The sequence below is a fragment of the Anguilla anguilla genome, chromosome 3, assembly GCF_013347855.1.
Source record: "Anguilla anguilla isolate fAngAng1 chromosome 3, fAngAng1.pri, whole genome shotgun sequence".
NCBI classification, from domain to species: Eukaryota; Metazoa; Chordata; class Actinopteri; order Anguilliformes; family Anguillidae; genus Anguilla; species Anguilla anguilla.
The window spans coordinates 9,269,348-9,290,421 of NC_049203.1; the positions used below are offsets into that span (position 1 = coordinate 9,269,348).

At 47.3% G+C, this 21,074-nt stretch overlaps 1 protein-coding gene across 4 annotated transcripts in view; it reads left to right on the forward strand.

The window, feature by feature from the left end:
* Positions 1-2,558: 2,558 nt before the first annotated feature.
* spock1 (SPARC (osteonectin), cwcv and kazal like domains proteoglycan 1) overlaps positions 2,559-21,074 on the forward strand; it is a 225,440-nt gene continuing 206,924 nt past the window's right edge. For 2 of the 4 annotated variants that reach the window (XM_035410321.1, XM_035410323.1), the window contains exons 1-2: positions 2,559-2,803; positions 3,315-3,485. In XM_035410321.1, coding sequence (XP_035266212.1) covers positions 3,315-3,485 — 171 coding nt within the window. In that variant the 5' untranslated portion in view covers positions 2,559-2,803. The remainder of the gene's footprint in view (positions 2,804-3,314; positions 3,486-21,074) is intronic. The other 2 variants (XM_035410322.1, XM_035410320.1) reach the window with 2 other exon arrangements.

Sequence of the window (21,074 nt, forward strand, 5' to 3'; positions counted from 1 at the left end):
CGGCATAATATTGAGCTGACACAATTCTTTATTAATAAATTAATGAATAAATAAACGGCAGGATTTAAATTAGGGAAATTCCATTGGCAATATTGCCTCGGTTCACCTGACTGCACAACTAAACATCCAATTAAAATTATCAGCCGTGACCACACAAGTACCTATTGCTTCGATATTCAAGGTTTCATTTGGCAATAATATTCTGTGAGCAATGTCGGGTTATTGGAATCAGATACAGTCTACTTACACCGACAGGCAATGAAAATCAAATTGTGCGGACCTACCTTCACTTTTATTATTTCTGGAATTTATAATGTATCTCCAAAATCGAAAGTTACAAATCAAATGTAAATAAATACAATATATTTCCCAAAGCTCTTATTGCAGTAGGTCACTTTCCCGTTTTTAACAGCAGTTAAATACACGCTAGAAAATGACGTACCCCCAGCCTAATTTTTCATGTCTTTAAGGGAGATCCAATTGATTTTTATGAAAGCCGGCGGGGTGACTGGTGTTAATATGAGTCATATCATATTCAATGAATCATATTCAAAATGTTCAGAATGTTTCCAACAATACAGCTTTAATGCTGCAGGTATCAGAGGCCGGAGACCCTCGTGCCTGCTTGATTGCGGAATAGGCCTGCGTGTAGTTTCCAGGAACTTAGCAGCACCACTTCTCCTTAAAAAGGCAAAAAATTAATTAGCTTGTTTTGGTGATCCAGAAATATTTATTTTTAGCACATTTCCTTTTAGTGATATTAATTCTGTATGCGACATTCTCTTCACAGGTAGATTGGTAGGTAAACGTGTTCTGTCTACGTCCGTCTGACCAATGGCATCTTCCATTACATTGGGAAGGAGTTGTTCTTAGCCAGTAATTATCCAGTGCCTAGGAAATCGATTAGCCTACTAATTAGAATGGGATCTCAAACTAGCGTTGGCGGGGAAGGCATCACAGTGGCTGTGCATTGCTGGAACTAGAATATAATTGTGCGGAGTCACGTGTTCTTCACCAGTGTGGTCTACTGACTTTTACAGCCTACGCTGTCCGACAGGGGTGGCCTCTTGCAGCACTGTCAGAAAATTCTCGATCGTGTAACATTATATTTAAAGGAATATCGCCGCTGAGATCAGCGGTCAACGTGTTCAATAAACTTTCTCTTTTTTGTGTGGAATAGGCTAAAGCCTAGCCTAGAGAAAGCCATGAATTCAGAACAGAGTTGCAATTTTAATTCACAACAGAGTTGAGTCGATGTTTGTCATGGTCTACACGGTAAAATGTCCAGTGTTAATTTAACTCAGAGTGCATATGACTCCAAATGGGACCATATGTACTCTGTAGAGTTGATTTAACACACTAAACATTTTACTGTGTACAAGGCGAATAAACGGCATAGGTTTGAGACCATGAACAAATGATCAAGTTTATTTGGAGAGCGACATTTAAAGAATAGCCTTATGCATGAACAGGGTGTTCAAAAATGTCATCGCGAGAAGCGCAATTCTGATTTGACTTGAAATACACGATCTGTGCAGCCCTAGTGCGCTTACCGTGCATGTGGTGCTGAAAGAACAGCGCTCACACCCTTCGGTCAACTAACAATGAAATCATTTAGCAGGCACTTTTCCCCAGCGCGACTTACGTAAGTGCCTACCCGGAATTTAACTGCATGTGGACACCCACCGGAAATCAGTGAAGAATGTTCAAATTTTTCTGACGTGGCATGTGTTAAATTTGACAGAGAGAAGACAAGAATTTCTAGGCCCGGTACAGTGGCCTGGGGCACAGGGCAAGCCGTCCAGCAAGGCGTTACAAGGACAACTTCCGCCTGTGACCTTCCGAAGGATTAGGCCTACAGCTATAAATACCATGATTTATACAGTAACGTATTAGGCTCTATGAGTGTACTGCACGCAGTTGCTGTTTATTGGGCATTATTTAAGAAATAGCCTACTTTCTGAGTTTAGCTACAACGCGGATAGCAGCTACCAAAAATAAGCGCTTGGGTTGTGTCTTGTCGATGCATAACAAAAGGTAGCAAAGGTAGACTACATAACTGGAAAAAACATGAAGCGTACATGCTTGTTTCTTTTTATTCAGTTTATATGATTGCCAACGTCAACTTCTTAATTAGGCTTGGACCACGTGTCCTTCCGTTTATTTCAGGGGATATGCTTTGTCTGGCCAACTAATCTCAAACTAATTCTGATAGTTATCAAGTATTAGATCCCAGGCTGTTTCAATACGACCGCACTGTTTCCCCTCTGGACTAGCAAATGCTTGATTGTTCCATCATTATAAGTTCTCGCTTGCAATATGATTTCCAAATTAGTAATTCAAAGAAGGCCCGAGGAATGAATCTCGACTATAAGGATTAGCCTATCTCAGGCGTGCGAATGAAAACGTGAGACTGAATCAAAATGACGGCTGAAGATGAGCCGCATCGTTTAAAGGAGGCCGTGCATTTCCCTGCGCATGCAGCAATCTCTTTGTTTGGAATCAATCACACCTGCCGCCAACGTATACCACACTAGAAAGAGAGAGAGAGAGGGAGAGAGAGAGAGACGCTCTCCGGGAGGAGGAGTCTGCGCGTACGGGTTACCGGGGGGAGGAGAATGTCATTGTTCCGCTGCTCACTCCTCTTCCTCGCAGTCGCAAGTCAGTTTCGCAGCGGAGTTGGGAGGTAGCGCAGGTTTCTGGATATTTTACAATCATTTATAACTAAAGAAAGCCAACAGTTCGAGTGAAAACTTAACATCATTGACTTGTTTTCCTGAGAAGCGGACGCGAACTACCCAAAGTAAGTAAACAAGGATTCGTTGTTCGTATACGATAGCGTTGAAAGGGAGTAGAGAGAATTTCGCATTCATCTTTTTTTTAGGAGGACGACACGCAAGGAGATAATTTCGTCGAGGGGGGCTAATTTCTTAGTTTTAGTGGCCAAAAGCTCGGGTATATGCAATTTTGTATGTCATTGCACCTGTGATTTTATTCCACAGTTAGAGTCGATATTCTACAGCAGAAGTGTGTAACATCCGACATTTCTTTTGGAATAAACCAGCGTAGCCAGCGATACACTTACACCAATCCGTCTTTAGCTCATTATTCTGCAAATTACCAAGAAGATTAAACAACTATTTCACATGTTCATATTTTCTAAAATAGTGTTTTGAGCTGCACCTTTGCATGTCGTGTACCGGACAGTGATACATACAATTTAAATAACCCCTTGCGTAGTAAACGAGGGGGGATCTCTTGTGCCCAGTAAACCCACTGTTTTTCATTTAGACTTTTCTTGCGGTTGCTTTCAGATGCTGCTGCTCTGCCTGCTGGGGGTTTCGGCTCTGCTTCTGCACGCAGAGGGCAGACGCGCGGAAATGACCATCGCCAATAACAACAATGGACATTCACTGGACAATGACAAATGGTTGAGCACCGTCTCCCAGTACGACAAGGACAGATACTGGAACAAATTTCGAGATGTAAGTTACTGGCTCATATTCTCGCATTATTTTGAAAGTGCATCAGTTGAGCGAGTGTGCGTAGTCTGTCTGTGCCTCAGTCCCGAGACTCTGACGTTGGCATTCTTACCTGCGTCCCAAATACAGATAAAGTAGCCTACCTGCTCATATTTAAAGGAACAGTGCATTTATGCCAACGTGAACCAGACAGCTCAGACTTCGGATTAATTCAACAGGACAAGTTGAGGCCAGTGTAATATCCAAATATCTGATAAGATAATAATTTGATATACATCACCAGACGAGTGATGCTTTCCTGGAAGACCGGTAATGGCCTAATGTGTAACACGCAGCCTTCCGGAAAGGTGAATTGTATTACCTTTATGGTGAGTGTCAGAACTGTCTGTGAGGTCATATTTTCGTTGCTGGTAAGAACGATGGTTTTCAACTTGTAGTCAAAACAATGCACATCAGATGGATACTTTATCGATTTTAAAAATGCCTGTTAAACTCAGAGATGCGATGTCCCTTGATGTCATAATGGAAGTCAAAATGTAGTTTCCGTCCCAAACCCTGGAATATGGAAGAAAAAAAAACGGTCTGCTGTCCACGCGCATATGCGATTCCGCCTTCCTGGAAGGCACGAATGGCAGGGCTGTGTTGGGTTTCGTTTCCCCGTCGCTGGTCACGCTTTGTCATGAGCGCTGCAGACCGGGCTGTGATGCCGATCTGAGCGCGCAACCTCAGAGACCCGCTGCCTGCACTGCACAACACGCAAATTAGCGTCATTACAGCGAGGCTGCTCGTGCTCTGCCTGAATGGAGGGGCTTGTCTGTCAGATTAATATCTGAGGCCTTCTTCTCCTGAGCATAGAGCCCAGATCGCTGACTTCACACCTAATTCCCAGCCAACCCTTCACGCTGGTTGTAATGTTTACTGTCAGCATCATCTCTTCTCCCTCTCCCTCTCTGTATGCTTCTCTCCCCCTCCCCTTCCCTAGTTTCCTCTTACCTCTGCCTTTTGCTCTCTCTGTCTATCTCAGTACACTTCAATACAATGTGCTCAGTTACCACAACAATGCAATTAAAACCCTACAACAGAGAATAGGATCATATCAGCAATCTCTCTCTCTCTCTCTCTCTCTCTCTCTCTCTCTCATCCCTCCTCACTCCCCCTCTGTCTCTCTCTCTCTCTCTCACCCCCCCCCTTTCTTCCTTCTCTGGCACTATGTGACCTCACGTCTTCCTAGACATGCAACCGGTCAACCTCTGACATTCAAATCACGTCCAGTCTATTGAACACGCCCCCCACCCCCCCCCCCTCTCTTTTTCTGTATCTCTGTGCATCTCTGTTGATGAGCTGGTAGCTGAAGGCTCAATAATGCATGAAGCCTTCTCCATGGCAGCCACCACTATGTGTTTTTCTGTGGGCTGATTACGGGCATACGGTCCCCTCCTGCACGCGCCAGCTGGTGCTGCGCTGGGCTGGTTCAGGACGCCCCGGGAGGGAGCGACTGGGGGCACGCGGGCTTGTTGCTAAAGGTTAGCTGGTTCGTGCTGGGGTGGAGGGGTTGGGGTTGGGGGGTGGGGTGGGGTGAACTCTTCCCGGTGACGTGTGGCTCTCGGTAGGGGAGCTCTCCGGGATTAATGGCTCATTTTTGCAGATAGACCAGGAGGCCCTTAATTAGGTCCTCCAGCACGGCGCGGGTGTCAGAACGGATTGAGCAGAGAGAACGACAGCCGGTGTGTTGAGTCTTCTGTTCTACAGTCTGGTCATTCAGCCTCCTGTCTACACTCTCACACACACTGCACTCTCTCACACTCATACACACACACACACAGTCACACAGTCACACATACTGTATCATACTCCACACACTCACGCTCATACACACGCACGCACACACCACACTCTCATACTCACATACACACAGGCACGCACACGGTCACACACACACACACACACACACACACACACACACACACACGCACGCACACACACAGAGCCACCCTCCCCTTAACCGTTGCAGCAGTCTCAGGAAGTGGGCTGCGAGCCTGATGGAGCAGTGATTAGAGCACACACATTGATTTATTCACGCCGTCGGCTGTGCCGCAGAACGCCGCTCTGTCCAATCTTTGGCTTGATTTTAATGTGGCTTTCTCTCCTGGTCCGAGGTGTCCCTGATCCGGTCAGAATCCATACGAGGGGCAGACTGGAGCCTGCTCTAATCTTTCCTGGCTGGGTTTTCTTGTTGAAAACACACCTGAATCCACTGCAAGCAGCAAAAGTGCAGCTACCAAAAAAACAGTAATTTAGAACCCGTTGATTTCGAGAAGTGCCAGACGCGGACAGACCTTCCTGCGCTTAGACATCACTCCGCTGTGTGTCAGCATGACACAGGACACTCGAGCAACGGTCAAATTCTCTCCCCAGCGGAATTAAAGATGCATTCATTCATTCATGTATTGACTGATTGATTGGATGTTTTTGACCGCAGAATTACTGTAGCCATGGGGATGGGGAAATCATAAGGACATGTTTTAGTCTGCAGCTTTCAATTTGCCCCCCTGCCCCCGCCCCCCCAACCCACCCCCCCCCCCCCCCCCCCCCCCCGCCCCCACACATCCGCTCGCAGGCCTGTGCTTCTCACGAATGGCCGTGCCCTACTTTCTGCTCTCAATTACCTCTTACTTTACAAACGTGTTTGCTGTTGCGGTTTGGATAATAGAATCCTAGTCAAGGCAAGCCACCGTCAGCGACAGGGACAATATGCTGCCGGAGTTCAAGAGCTGGCCTTGTAACAAGAAAGCTGCAGGTTCTGTCTGGGGTTTGAGCCTTTGAATTTGGACGGGCAAATATCTAGATGTACGTATTTCAATAGATTAAAATTTTTTAGCTTGGGGCATGAAAAAGGAAATGAAAAAGGACAAGCTGTATCATACCTTTATTTAATATGCAATCTGACTTTCACATGTTTGATGGTACCATGACCTCAATGTTGTTGTGCTTTGCTTTGCTGCTCACAGTAGATGGACTGAGGTGGAAGTTTTGTGTGTGGATTGCCTTGCTATCTGGGAGAACTGTGTCTGTGCGGGCATTTTCAGAGTTCTGGCACAATTCTGGTTAACAACATCCAAACGTGCCGCAGTCCCGCATGTAGCATTGCTGGTCAGTAAACCACAAAGCTTTGCTGGTCAGTAAATTCTACAGTAGTTACAAAACTTTATTAAATAATGAGCCTGAACCTGCTTTTAATTGTTGTGCAGAATTAACAAGCCAGTTTAAATGAGGGCCTACCTGCGGCTGCTAATTCCATTTAACTTGATTGCGTCTCATGTGGTTGTGTTACCTTTACGCTCCGATGCTCCGAAATTATTTTAGTTTTGATGAAAAGTTTTCAGCTGAAGTTTGCCTCCAATCTCTGCTGTATGAAGCATTTGTTATGAACCAATCTCTTTGCCGTAATTAAAATGAATTTTCTCCTTTGCAAACGAGGCTACGAAGCCTGAATTGTACTGAAGTCATTATCCAGGGCAGAAGGGCTTAAATTGCTGGTGGATCCTGTCACCTGCAGTGGCCTGTTGGGATGAGTTGAGATCATTTGAATGAGTATCCACTTCAGACTGGCTTGCCATTGCAAATGGCACCATCCCAAGTTCTAAAATGTACATCTGCTTTACAATCCTGAAACAATTGGTCATCTGTTTTATGTGGCAACGTTAGTATATCTGTGAGTTTGACTGCATCTTTTGAAGTCTGGCGGAGGCTTTGCTCTCCAAAAATGGAATTGCCTATTATTAGGCAACCCAATTAAAATGTGCGACAGCTTGGATAGCAAACAAAATGGAGACGCGTGGCTAAATATGAAGAACTGCGCGGGAGTAAAAATCTATTCTCATTACTTGAAGAAGAAATGCAGAAGTCATTGGCTGAGCAACTTCCTGAAGCCTCCTGGAATTTGAACTCAAAAAGCCTTTGCATTATACATATATGACACTACATTTGTAAACACGAAGATTTAACAAATTGGAAACAACCACACCATTAGTATTTTATTTTGGAAACTTATAGAAGGGAGACCCTTGGAGTAAGGCAATGCAATTCATTAAACATTCCTTTAATTGGATCGTAGTAACATTAGCCACTCGAAAGGAGAAAAGGTGGCTAAAATTCAACATGATCAGTTACGTAGATGATGGAATGGGGTGCTGGATCAAATAATTCTTGCAGTTATTTAAATGACTTTCAAATGCTTTTGTGTGATAGTTGCAACTATTTTGCAAAAAGTTTCTGCCTTCCAAAATCAGTGAACAAGAAATCTGGTGAAATTTTAAGACATTTTGTGAAGGTTTTTTTAAAATTTTGGACCATTTATCTATTGACTTTCACATAAAACCGATGGTTCCCATTAGTTGACTTTTTAAACTCCATTTTTATTTTATGCCTACTTGGCAGTTCTGGAAATTGCAGCAATTTGTATTTGATGTGGAAAAGACGTATTTGAAATTTTCATGTCCATATGATGAATGGTCTCATCAGAGATGTCATTTAAGCATTGTACAAAAAAAAAATAAAAGGTAGAAAAACAATTATAGAGGAAGTCATCAGTGTCAAAAATATTCAGTAAGAGGAACTACTTGTACTGTATGCAACTAAGTTCAGGCTTCTGCAACTATATCGTGTTTGCCATCGATGTTCAAAAACGAAACAAAAAACATCTTTTGTAGAACGCTTATGAGGCCGCATTGACTTCGCATTGGTTTTATAGACTGCTTCAACAAAGGCTTGTTTTTTTAAAAGCTGTTTTAATCAACCGTTGAAGGGTGACATTTAATGGAACTGGCAAGCTTGTTAATCACGAAAAACAATTACGGGCATATTCAGGACGATTGTCAGTTTGAAGTCCTCAGATGCCCGTGCTTATTGCTCTGGGGCTGCAGCGGTGTGCTGGAGAGCACCCAGCCAGTGCGGAAGCCGGTTATTCTCTCAGACAATGCAGTGTGTGTGTGTGTGTGTGTGTGTGTGTGTGCGTGTGTTTCTGCTCTGATGGGTAGGCCTCTGGGGGCGGAGTACAAGACTCATTTACAGGGATTAGAACACGGTGGCTCACCGTCCCCTGCGCCACAAGTGCGTGTCATGGACTCCTGGCTTCCGCCGTGACCCTCCGCCATGGGAGAGTGGGGGGGGGGGGGGGGGGTGGGGGGGGGGGGGGGGGGGGGGGGCATGGGGGAGGGATGGGCATGGTAACCATAAAGGTGGTGTTTGGGGTGTGGGGGGGGGGATTACAATGGGCAATATTATATTATATTTGGGCTGGTTCAAAAAGGCCACGCTGAATATAATTCACTCAAGCGCAGATTACGAACGCTGTACTGACAGAGACAGAGCGCCGCGGAAAGAGCGGGTGTCGGCGCGTTGAGGCCCCCCCCCCCCCCCCCCCCCCCTTCCACCCCCCCCCCCCCACCCCGCCCCATGCAGATCTACGTGTCCCCGCGGCGAGAGACAATATTCCCTCAAACAGTCCCCAGCCTCCGATCACTCCCAATCTGTCACCACACCCAGATTACCGCTGGCAGCGCCGGCGCTAAAAATAGCCGTCTGGCTTGTTCCGCGCGGAAAGGTGCTTTGATCAGCCAGCCTCCCTGCCCCGCCACGGGCTCGGGACGCTCGCGAGACCGGCTTTCGTCTCAGGCTCCTCCCCTTCCTCCTCAGACGAGCGCGTCAGAGGCTCTGTCACCTCGGCGGGCGGAGGGGTCTGCGATTCGGGGGGGAAGCGCAAAGTTGTTCCAATTATTGAAGTTGATTGTTTGTTTTCCTTGAAAGACGGTGCCTGGGTTGGAGCTGCTGCGTGCTGAATTCTGACAGTCTTTGAAGCAGCGAAGGAACACAGGACGTCTCCAAATTTACTGCTGAGAGTATCTCTGCGCCTTTAAATGCTTTTCGAGCAGGGATTCTGTTTATTGTATCTGGCGGTTGATACGCCTCGTGTTTTATTTTTAGGTGATACAATGTTTTTTGCCAGTTACCTAGTCTGTAAAAACCTAATGGCTATTTGTAACAGTTTTTAGACTTCCTGCAGCGGCATGATTTGTCATTTTTATCACAAAGAATTTTTTCAGGTCCAAGGATACCTTTTCCATTGGCCTTATACGGTGAAAGGATTTTCTTCAAGGCACCCTGTCTTTACAGCTGTGGTTTTGAGGGCCTTCCTGTTAAATGATTACAACAGAATTCCCCGCATAGAATATGCAGATGTCCTTCTGAGAACTGATTCCAGAAGGACTCTTACGCACCGTATACTTACCCAAACCTTCCGTCTGCTTCCAAAGGATTCATCAGACAGTCCGTGTGTTTGTTCATACAATATATAGAAGTGGTTTTAAAAGCCTAATGCACTGAGGTCTGTTCATTTGGGCAGAGCTCTCTGTAACTGAGGTTGTGGTATCTTACATACATGTTTGCCTGCCTACCCCTGTCCATACACTTGGTCACGCAGAGCAGATGGTGGAAAAGATTTGTTGCGTCGCCCCACCGCTGGCCTGTAATTAGCAGCAAGCGCTACTCTGCGCTTTGTCAGACTTTGAGCAGCCAAATGAGGTTGTAAGGAGTGTGTTCTCTTGATGTAAGGTTATAGAGGAGTGTGTTTTATTGATGAGACGTTGTAGGGGAGTGTGTTGTGTTGATATGCGGCTGTGGGGAGTGTGTTTTATTGAGGTGAGGGTGCGTTGTACGGCCGTGTGTCAAATAGGTAAACGTGTTTTTTCAGACTGTTTTGAGGGCGGAGCCATCCTTTAGCAGTGCCCTGTAGCTTCTCCGACCCCGCCCCTTACCCAAGGCCATTTAGGAGCCCCGCTCAGCTCGTCACCTCCCCTCCAGCCTCACCCACAGAGGGCAGCGCGCTTCTTCCTCACTGCCTCAAACTCTGAAGTTCTTGAAGTGTCTGTATTAAAAGTTTTTTTTTTTTTTTGGGGTGGGGGGGTGGGGGGTGGGGTGAAAACAGCTGATTGGCTGGCACCTCCTCTCACACGCCCTCTAATCACTGTTGCAGGAGGTGTGCGCTGTTCATTCGCTGAGACGTGGCTCTCTTGTTTACCGCTGGCTGCTGAGCCCTCGTCCGTCGCACTGTTCCGCCCGCGGTCTGCTCTGCCTGCAGTCTCTCCGTCTGGAGTCTGAGTGAGCAGGAAAATGGCACGTCTACGCCATCGACGGCGAACGATGAATAGATAATGTGAATATTGAATGGGTTTGATTCTGCATGAGTCTTTTTTCCTCTCTGAACACCTGTAGTTATCCTTTCAGTGTATTGTGCTGTTTAAAAAAGGAAGTCCTTCTCGTGTCATTTCTAAATGGTGCACCCAAACAGCTACATATTTTTAAAAAACTGCGTGCCTGTGTGTATGTGTGTGTGTGTGTGTGTGTGTGTGTGTGTGTGTGCGTGCGTGTGCGAGGGTGTGTGCATGTTTATGTGCGTGTGTGTGTGTGCCTGCCTGTGTGTTTGTGCATGTGTATGTGCATGTGCTTGTGTGTGTGTGCATGTGTATGTGTATGTGCATGTGCTTGTGTGTGTGTGTGTGTATGTTTGTGTGTGTGTGTGTGTGTGTGTCTATAAACTGAGGGTTTCTAGTGGAAACAGCCCTGTTTGCAATCAATAAGAACTTGAATAGACGGGAGGACAAAGGCTCTGGCTGCCGCTGCATCTGTGGCCATCAGCTCCGGCAGGTTCATTCAGTGCTGTGTTCTCAGACTCTGTGTTTTAGAGCGCTCTTATCAAGGGCATCTTCAGCAAGGTCGCCGGAGGCCTCTGGAGCGACAGACATCACGGCGTAAAGATGCTGTGAGCAGCAGCACGGGAGACTGAGAGGCTTCTCTGAAATGCATCTCGCTGTCATTAGATTATGCGTAGATTATGTCACGAGAGGGGAGGAAAGACGGAAGGGGACAAAGGAGCTGGCTGCCCGGGGGGGGGGGTGTATTCCTTTTGTCTCACCCAGATTTACGTGACTGAATGCTCGTGGCAAAACATTTGCTGTGGGTGATGGGTAACGATATAATGATTTTGGATGAGGTACCATCCACACCCCCTGCCTCTGTAGGAGTCCTCCAGTAACCTCCTCAAGGTGGGATGGGGATGGGGATGGGGGGGGGGCGGGTTATTTAATGGAAGAGATAACTACTGCACCGCACATACAGATGTCAGAGAGTCTCAAAATGTATGATCTGGAGAGCTCACAGATCTTCCTCCAGAGCTCCATCAGCACCCTTTCCCTCTCCCTCCAGAAGCACAGATACAGTGTGGCGGTGCCAGCTCAGGTATGCTATCTCTCCAAACTCCTCTTGTCCCGTGAGAGAACTAGAACACCTCCTCTGGTTTTGTTTTGGTCCTGAAGCAGGGGTACCTACACTCTGAAGGTTCTGTGGCAGTAGGGGGATGAACTGGGTGTGGACAGGGGCCAGGTTCTCGCTGTCAACAGAGAGGATAATGCGATGAATCATTATCCAAGGCCCTGTCCACAGAGGTGGGGGGGGGAGTGGGGGGTGGGCTCCGATCCTCACCCTGGACAAAGGAAGAATGACATCCCTGCACCGGGAAACCTTGTCCATCTGGCTTATTTATCGCATGCCAGTGCCTGTGGATTAGTTCCTTCCCACGCCCAAAGGTAGGCCATTTTGAGCAGGCTTGGAGTGTATACACTGGTTGCCATTAAATCTCATTGTTTTTTTTTGGTTGTTTTTTTTTTTTTACACTGGCTCCAAGTATGGAAAAGAAATGCGTGTATGCTTTTTTGTGTCTGTGGAAACAAGGGGATGAGCATCTCAAAGGTCAGGCTTAATAATTGAACAGGGAGAGGCTATGATTTAGCGAGGATGTGTTAGCGTCAGCCGGGAGAGGCGCATTGGCATTCAGGAGCCCTACCCCCCCCCCAAACCCGCCGCCGACGCTCGGAGTGTAATTCGTGCTCCCTTCAGATAAATATCAGGGCCGCTACAGCGCTTTGTTCCCGACAGTGTGACATTTAACACCACGCCCCCCGGCTTACTGTCGGCGACGTGTGTACATTCCGGCGGGCCTCGAAAGTTTCCTGCCTGTGAGTGAGTGAGAGTGAGTGAGAGTGAGTGAGAGTGAGTGAGAGAGTGAGTGAGTGAGTGAGTGAGTGAGTGAGTGAGTGTGAGTGTGAGTGTGAGTGTGAGTGTGAGTGTGAGTGTGAGTGTGAGTGTGAGTGTGAGTGTGAGTGTGAGTGTGAGTGTGAGTGTGAGTGTGAGTGTGAGTGTGAGGAATTGATACAACGCTGCTGCCTTATTCACTGTCTGTACCATCAGTGCACTTCTCTGGGTAGTTTTGTAGTTTTGACTACAATTTAATTCACAGAGAGAACACACACACACATACACACGCACACACACAAACACACAGTAGATCTGAATGGTTCTAAATGTTGAAGGAGTGTGAAAATTAATTCTGAAAAAGGTTATAAGAAGTGTCAGTGTTTGTCAAGAATCGTGGCAGGTTATTTTTTACCAGTATAATTACTCTGGGGATGCTCGCTCGGAGAGAAAGCAGTTTGGATTTTCACCAACATCAGAAGCGGTGTCATATTTCCACGCCGTCTAACAATTTGGTTAAATTTTTTTTATCTGTATTAGCTTTTTTTATGAGAAAAGCAGACTGAATGAAAATTGTAGCTGGAAATCAAAGCCAGGTTGATATCTGCGCTTTGATTAAATTTCTCCTTGTGCCTGGAGCCATTAAGGTCTGCAGATAACAGAGCAGCAGACGCTGTGATTGAATAAAGCAAAAAATACATTACAACTCTGCTTCTTCTGTGGAGTTTTCTGGAATTTCAGTCATGTTTAATTCATAGATTGATATTGCAGAAAGTAACAGTCATAGCGGGCAGATTTCTCCTCCCGTTCTGTACCGAAGCAGATTAAATCAATAATTAAACATAATTCTGTTTTTATTGCTGTTTAATCATCACTGTGTTCTGGTCATCATGGTGCCTGCAACCACCGTCATGTGGCCATCGACACTATAAATTATTCAGCTGAAGCTCAGAAATTAGAGTGAATCTTAAAAGCGATGCAAATATTGTTTCTCGAGCTCTTCTGTTCGAAATCAGGCCAGGACTAAAGTTTTTCACAGTGGAAAAAAAAATGAGTCTTATGACTGGGCAATGCAGTACCCATGCTGTTCACTCTTCTGCCTCAACACACACACACACACACACACATACTCAGATGTACATACTCACACAAACATACACTCGCACTCACACACACACACACACACACACACACACACATACTCAGATGTACATACTCACACAAACATACACTCGCACTCACAAACACACACACACACACACACACACATACTCAGATGTACATACTCACACAAACATACACTCGCACTCACACACACACACACACACACACACACACTCAGATGTACATACTCACACAAACATACACTCACACACACACACACACACACACACATACACACACATACTCAGATGTACATACTCACACAAACATACACTCGCACTCACACACACACACACACACACATACATACTCGGATGTACATACTCACACAAACATACACTCGCACTCACACACACACAAACACTAATCTACCAATTTATAGAGCGGTTCTGCATTCAAGCACTGCACCTGTGTCCTTTCAGGTTTATGGCTGCCGGATTTACACAGGGCTAGACTCTGTGCGCCTGTGTCCCTGGAACACAGGGCTAAACCCTGTGCGCCCGCGCCCCTGAAAGATAGGAAGGTTTTTACTGCACATGATTTGCTCTGATGTGTTTAGACGTGTCCGTGGCTTTGTGCGTGAAGAGGAGTCGCATTAACATTCCGGCGCATGAAAGATGCATGTGTTCCGCAGGCTCTCGTCCCTTTTAGCTTCTGATTGATGTGCACCTTCATCAATCAAGCGCCGCCGGTCCTCTCCCATCCCTTATTGCGCGTATGATGCGTGCGCGACGGTGTCCGCCATGAATTATTAATGGGCGCGGGCCTCCGCTTCGACATCCACGCTTGGCTGGAGGAGGCAGGGTATCGTGCCGCGTGTAATGTATCTCATCCCTCTGTGGGTCCGCCGTCTCAGTGCCTGCACGTTGGGGCTCACGGTCTATCGCAGAGTGACCCGGTCCTCACAGCCCCGAGCTGTCGACCCTCCCCGTGCAGAGAACTATATAGCACCTTCGCAAAGTGTTCCCCCCTTGTGAATTTTTTCACATTTGGTCATGTTACATCTTTAAATTTTCTAATGCATTGAACTCTTTTTCCCTTTCCCCAATGCAATAACTTCATACATTTATGATGCATAAAATACATTTTTTATTCAACTCATCTTGTTTTTAAAAGTAAAATAGTGAAATTCTTCCATTTCTCATTTGCAGAAGTATTCGCCCTCTGAGAGTCAGTGCTTTGTAGACAGGCATGTGGCTGTAATTATAGCCCTGAGTATTCTTGGGTATGTCCGTATAAGTTTTGCACATTAAAATTTTGGAATTTTTTGCCCATTCCTCCATGCAAATTTACCCCAACTCTGCCTTGTAGATGGGGAGTGTCAGTGGACAGCAATGTTCCGGTCATACCACAGACTTTCAAAGGATAGAACATTCCGGAATACTGACCTTCTTGTTTTTAAGGCATTCCTTTGCAGTTTTTGCCATGCGCTTTGGGTCTTTGTCCGGTTGGAACGTGAATCTTTGCCCTCGACGCAGATTTCTTGCAAACTAAACCGAGATCTCTACAACGATTTGCCTGTGTTTGGTCTCTGTCCTTCCCCATGACAAAAAGCTCCCCAGTCCCTTCTGGCGAAAAGCAACCCCATGGCATGATGCTGTCGCCATCGTGCTTGAAGGTAGGGATGGTGTTGCTTTGGAGACGGGCTGTGTTGGTTTTTCTTGTCAAACGTAGCACGTTTGCTTTTAGGTCAGAGCCCTCGACTTTAGTCTCATCAAACCGCAATGTCTTCTTCTTTGGTCTCAGGGTTTGTCACCTGGCTTCTGGCAAACCCCAGGCGGGACTCCATGTTGACCTTTCTCAGAAGTGGCCTCTTCACAGCCGCTCTCACAAAGAAGTCAAATCCGTGAAAGTGCTGAAGAGGTTCTGGGTCTCCGGTCAGTTTATTCTCATTTCAGCCTCGAGCTCTGCAGCCCTTGTTCCTGCAGTAGCCGACCTCTCGGCGACTTCTTTGACAGTATTCCCTTTCTCGTTCGGTTGTTCAGTTCGGTAGGATGGCCCGATCTTGTAGTGTCCGGGCTATTTGAGCCATATTTGTTTTGTTACAGACCTAACGGCAGTTCTCGGAAGGTTTAAAACTTTTTTTATTTTTATTTTATCTGATCTTCTCTGGCTTTTCAGCTTTTTTGCTTCTTTATTTCCACAGGCAGTACCTTAGTCTTCATGAGCGCAGCCGATCTGATCAGCTGTGAGAACTTGAGAACATTTGTGAGAACTCACCGAGTCCATGGTGTTTATTCGGCAACCCTGCGGTTGAACATTTGAACAGCTGAGCAGGTGGATTCAAAATAAACTTTTAATGTATCGAGCGTGATCTGTCAAGAAAATGGAATGCACCTAGCCCAGTTTAGGTTGTCCATTAAAAAAAGATGAATACTTATCAAATACGTTATTTCCAGGTTTTAATTTTTAACATAAATCTGAATACATTTTAATTCTTATTACTGAACGCATCTGAATACTGAATACTTAATTTTGGTGTTTGTAACACAAACAAAATGAGAAACAATAATAAAAAAAATAAGAAGTCAATGGAAAAAGTCTGAATTCTGAAGGTGCGAGAGAGAAAGAGAGAGAGAGAGACTGTATATCAGAACATCATAGCCAATTTAGTATACTGGAATAAAGACAAAAATAAAAATAAAAAACCACCACCAAAAAAATGTCAGTACGCACAGCATCAAACCAAAAAACATCAAAAAGGGGGAAAAAAAACCTTGTCAAAAATCAACACGAGAGAGAGTGAGAGAGCGAAAGAGAGAGCGAGAGAGAGAGAGAGAGAGAAAAAGAAAGAAAAAAGAGAGAGAGAGAGATTTGTCCTCAGTCAGACCTTGTCTTCAGTGAGAGATGACGGGACCACTGCCCCATAACCAAGGGCTCTGTGTGGTCCTGCAGGCACGGAGATAATCAGCAAGGTCAGATTTATTCAGAGATATTCAGAGAATGGGATCGTTTCTCTCTTTCAAGCTAAACAAACAGTAATTGATTAAAGCCTTGCCTATGTCCGATCCTAAGCCATCAGGCATGGTGTCCTACAGGCGGAGGGGAGGATTAATCACAGTCTGGGTCGGAGTCCTTCAGTTCCGTGTTCACCTTCCTCAAAGAGATCATCTCTCCTCTCTCTCACTTATATCTCTCCCTTGGCCTTTGTTTCTCTCCCTCCCTCCCTCCCTCCCTCCCTCCCTCCCTCCAACCCTATCTCTCTCGCTTGGTATCTCTTGCTTTTGACCTCACCGGTGGCAGTGCTGCGTTCTCCGGGAGATGTTCTGCGCTGAAGACATATTGCATGACAGAGAGTCTCGCAAATTTGAAAGTCGGAGTATAGCACAGTGGGTAAGGAACTGGGCTTGTAACCAAAAGGTCGCAGGTTCGATTCCCAGGTAGGACACTTCCGTTGTACCCTTGAGCAAGGTACTTAACCGAAATTGCTTGAGTATATATCCAGCTGTATAAATGGATGCAATGTAAAATGCTATGTAAAAGTTGTGTAAGTCGCTCTGGATAAGAGCTAAATGCCTGTTATGTAATGAAAGTGAATGTGGAAGAATATCGGCGAAGATGAATGAAAAGATATTTCACGACTGCGTGCATTTGCTTTTGTCATTTTTTTTTGTCTCCCTGTTGGGTTTTCTTGCTGCCTGATCCTCTCTGTCTCTCTTTGCACCCCCACACACACACACACACACACACTCTCACTCACTCATTCTCACCGTGGCCTGAGAAGCCCTTTGTATGAATGCTTTTCTTTCTGGATGAGTTGTGCAGAACTAGAGACTGACATCCTTATTTAAAGCCGGCTAATTAGCACAGGGGAGTCATGTGCAAACATTTTGAGAATTAGATGACATTCATCAGCCTATGAACAGCACGGAGGTTTTTTTTTATGGTAATGCTGCACTGCTACATTTTTCCCCCACACTTTTTTTCTCTCCATAATTTGGTGTAAGGGGCTTTTATTAGGGTCATTTCATGCCTTCTCAATCTGAATTTTCTTTTAATGGGTCATTATCTGTTTACGGTTCCTCTGGGACCCGAAGGTAAGAACACGCGCAGACTGCAGAGAAAAATGGAATTTGGGATTCGCTGCGGAATGCAACAGCGACATTCAGTAACACAGCGCTACGGTGCGCGTTTCAGCTATATCCAGCTATATCTCCACCGCACTACCCCTGGACATTCACATGTGGGAAAGCGTTTTTTATTGTGAATGTTTCCGTGCCGACGATGAGGACTGCAGTGTGCCGCGCACAGGGTCCCCTTTACCCACACCCCCCCCCCCCCCCATCTCCTGAGAGAGACTGTGCAGCTATGCACAGAGAGCATTTAAAGGACATTAAGGAGGGGTTTTAAAATAGGGGGGATGCAAGGGGGTCTGTGACGGCCGGTGCCGCAGTGAATAGGTCAGCAGGCAATTGATCGAGGCTCCTGGCCCCTGTGGGCCCCCATCCCGTGACACTGATGGGGGGGGATTTCTTTTGGAGGGCTGCCATCCCGTGCTGAAGCCAGCGTCCGTGCCGCTAGCAGTCTGATAACGCCAAATCTTTTTTTTTCTGTTTTTTCTCTTTTTTTTTTTAAACCTGAATAAACACAGTGAAATACGAGAGGTTTCCTTCACCGCATCTCTTGTGAAATTGGCACACAAATTTCCTTTGACTTCCCATTGATTCCCCTTAATGCCGTATTGACCGGCGGCACTGCCGTGAGACCCCCTTTCAGGCGTTTGTCATATCCCCCCCCCCCCCCCCCCCCCCCCGTGGGGAGGGCGGATTGTTCTGCACGCGCTGTTCCGCGGCGGCGGGGCGGAGGGAGGCTGGCAGACCCCAGGAGGCTGTCGCTCACCTGTGGAGTCACACCTGCCGCTCACCTGTCGCCCGTCGATGTGGCCCAGGGTCCGTGAGGACCCCCCAACTCCACGAGCTCCCGCCTCCCTGCCCCCTCGCAGGAAGGGGCTCAGTCCACCCGGAGAGGCACACAAACTGCTCCTTAACTTCCTGCCTCTGGGAATGACCTGGCAGATGCTCTTCTTCTGTCCCTTCCTCTCTTTATCTCCTCTTTTTTACAATGTGTCTGGGCCAATATCTGCACCCAGAATGCCTCGGCCGTCATTTCGCCTCCTGGTAAATGGGAGGATTATGTTGTGCATGCTCGGGGGAGATTTCATTTTGCCTTTTAAATTATTCAGAAGGTCGTTGTTGCTCTGTCTAGTCTCTGGAGGAAATGAGATGACGTGCCCCTTCGGTGTGGTGTGGATACTCACTTTGGCGCCTTGTAACAGGCATTCATTTCCCCGTCCATTTCATGTCCTGACATGTGTGTATTATATGGTCAGTTTCTCTAAAGGTCATCACTTTATTACTTGTAGTACTGGCGTGGACAGCCAGGAAGTATTAGGAGAACCCAGAGCTGTTTGTCTCTGACTGTTGTTTTCTCTGCTAAGCTCCGGACCAATAGTGCTGCAGGGGCTGCGGTGTCTGCAGGGAAGCTCAACCCTGGTCCTGGAGCGCTGTGCCGCCCAGTGGGCCGGCTGCCCCGGCAGGGCCGCAGGGTCTCCAGGCAGCCTTTCCAGGCAGACACTTAGGCGCATTGTTCAGCTCGTCATCACGCCTGAATGAGCCCGTCCCGCCCCTCCCCTGGGGAAACCTGCTGGACGATGCCTGTTCCGTCCTGCGGCGCTCAGCACCACGGACAGCGCCAGGCTGAAATTGCACAGAAGCCACAGAAGAGCTGGCAGTCGCCTCTCATGGCACTGAGAGGGTTGGATCGGTTTGCCGGTGTAGCAAGGTCAGTGTGGCAGCCCATTTCTGCTCTACCTGTATTCACAAAGGACTTTAATTTGGTGCGCCGCACCAGTTTAAACAAGCCGGCACGGGCGGCAGTGTGCCATAACAGCATCCCCGCGGCGCATTAGCGATGCATGGTGTTAGCGCTACTGGAACATTGCAGGAACATAATGTGTGTGTGTGTGTGTGTGTGTGTGTGGAAGGCCCACGTGTCCAGCGGGAGTTAGACATTCCCAGCCAGCGCTGGAGCGCCAGTTTGACAGTAATGAATGAAGTGACCTTGCCTGTGGATGGGGTCTCGTTTCTCTCCGAATGCTCCTCTCCTCATTTTCCCCCAGCTCTCCCTGCTGCTTCCGTTCCCCCCCCCCCCCCTCCGTCTGTCCTGACGGTGACAGGCTGGATGACTTTCAAATTGGCCTATTAAATAAAGCTTAATCTCAGTTTAAGCAGACAGAGAGGGGGCGGGGAACGGCTCGTCTGCTTCCAAACAGGAAGCCTGCAGGTGCGCGGGGGCGGGGCCTAAATCAGATGGGCATTATTAATGCATGTCCTCCGTACGGCCACGTCAATACAAATCCTACCGCTGTTTATTTACACGTGGGCATCCAGAGTGACTTACGGAGTTTACACTCTTTACACACAGTCCATTTATAGAGCCGGGTGTTTACCGAAGCACTTCAGGTTAACTGCCTCGCTCAAGAGTACAATGGCAGTGCCCCACCCGGGAATCAAACCTGCAACCTCAGAGTCGCAAGCCCGGTTCCCTAGCCACTGCGCTACGCTGCCAAAAGCAGCTGAGTTTACGCTGTGTCATTCATGGCTCCCGCTCCTGCAGAGACGATCTGTCGGCGTACATCAAGTGAGCTTTCAGGTTTCCTAGAGTGCGCTGAGATAATGGCAGCCACAAAACCGCAACGCGCTGCGCTACCAGCGACCGTCTGAGGGAGCGTCCGTCGGTGCGTTCTCCCCGCGTCTGCCACTGTAGGTGCGCTAATCGTGCTAACCGCGGTAGCGTTATGATACCGGGCTGCGCACCGGTGCGCTAAGCCGATAGCATCATGCTATCGATTATTCGGGAGCCGATCCCATCGCGGCGTGACGGCGGCGATTGTTGCGCGTGTTCGGAGAGAGAGCGCCGCCCCGCTCCGCATCGATCGGGGGTCGGCGGCTTTAACGCCTTTGATCTTTTCTCCGGTTTGACAGACGTTCGTTTACATCTGTGACGAGAGCGACGTATGGCCTACTACTTCAGATCTGACTCTGCTCCTGCGGCCTCTCTCTCTCCCGTCCTCTCTCTATCCCTCTCTGTCTATGCCTCTCTCTGTCTGAGCTCACTCTCCTCCCAGAATCCTCCCTTATTATTACACACAGGCAGCCAGTCCCACCCACACGGGAGGTCAACGCCTGCGGTCCCTCTCCTGGTGATGAAAGCGAGGACCAATTAGTGCTCGGGGACTTCCCCAGCGGAGGCGCGAGGTGGGACTGCACTCCACTGACCCCCCTCTCTGCGTTAGAAGGAAATCCGTCTCAATTTAAACAATTCTTGAAATGTCTGTGAAATCGG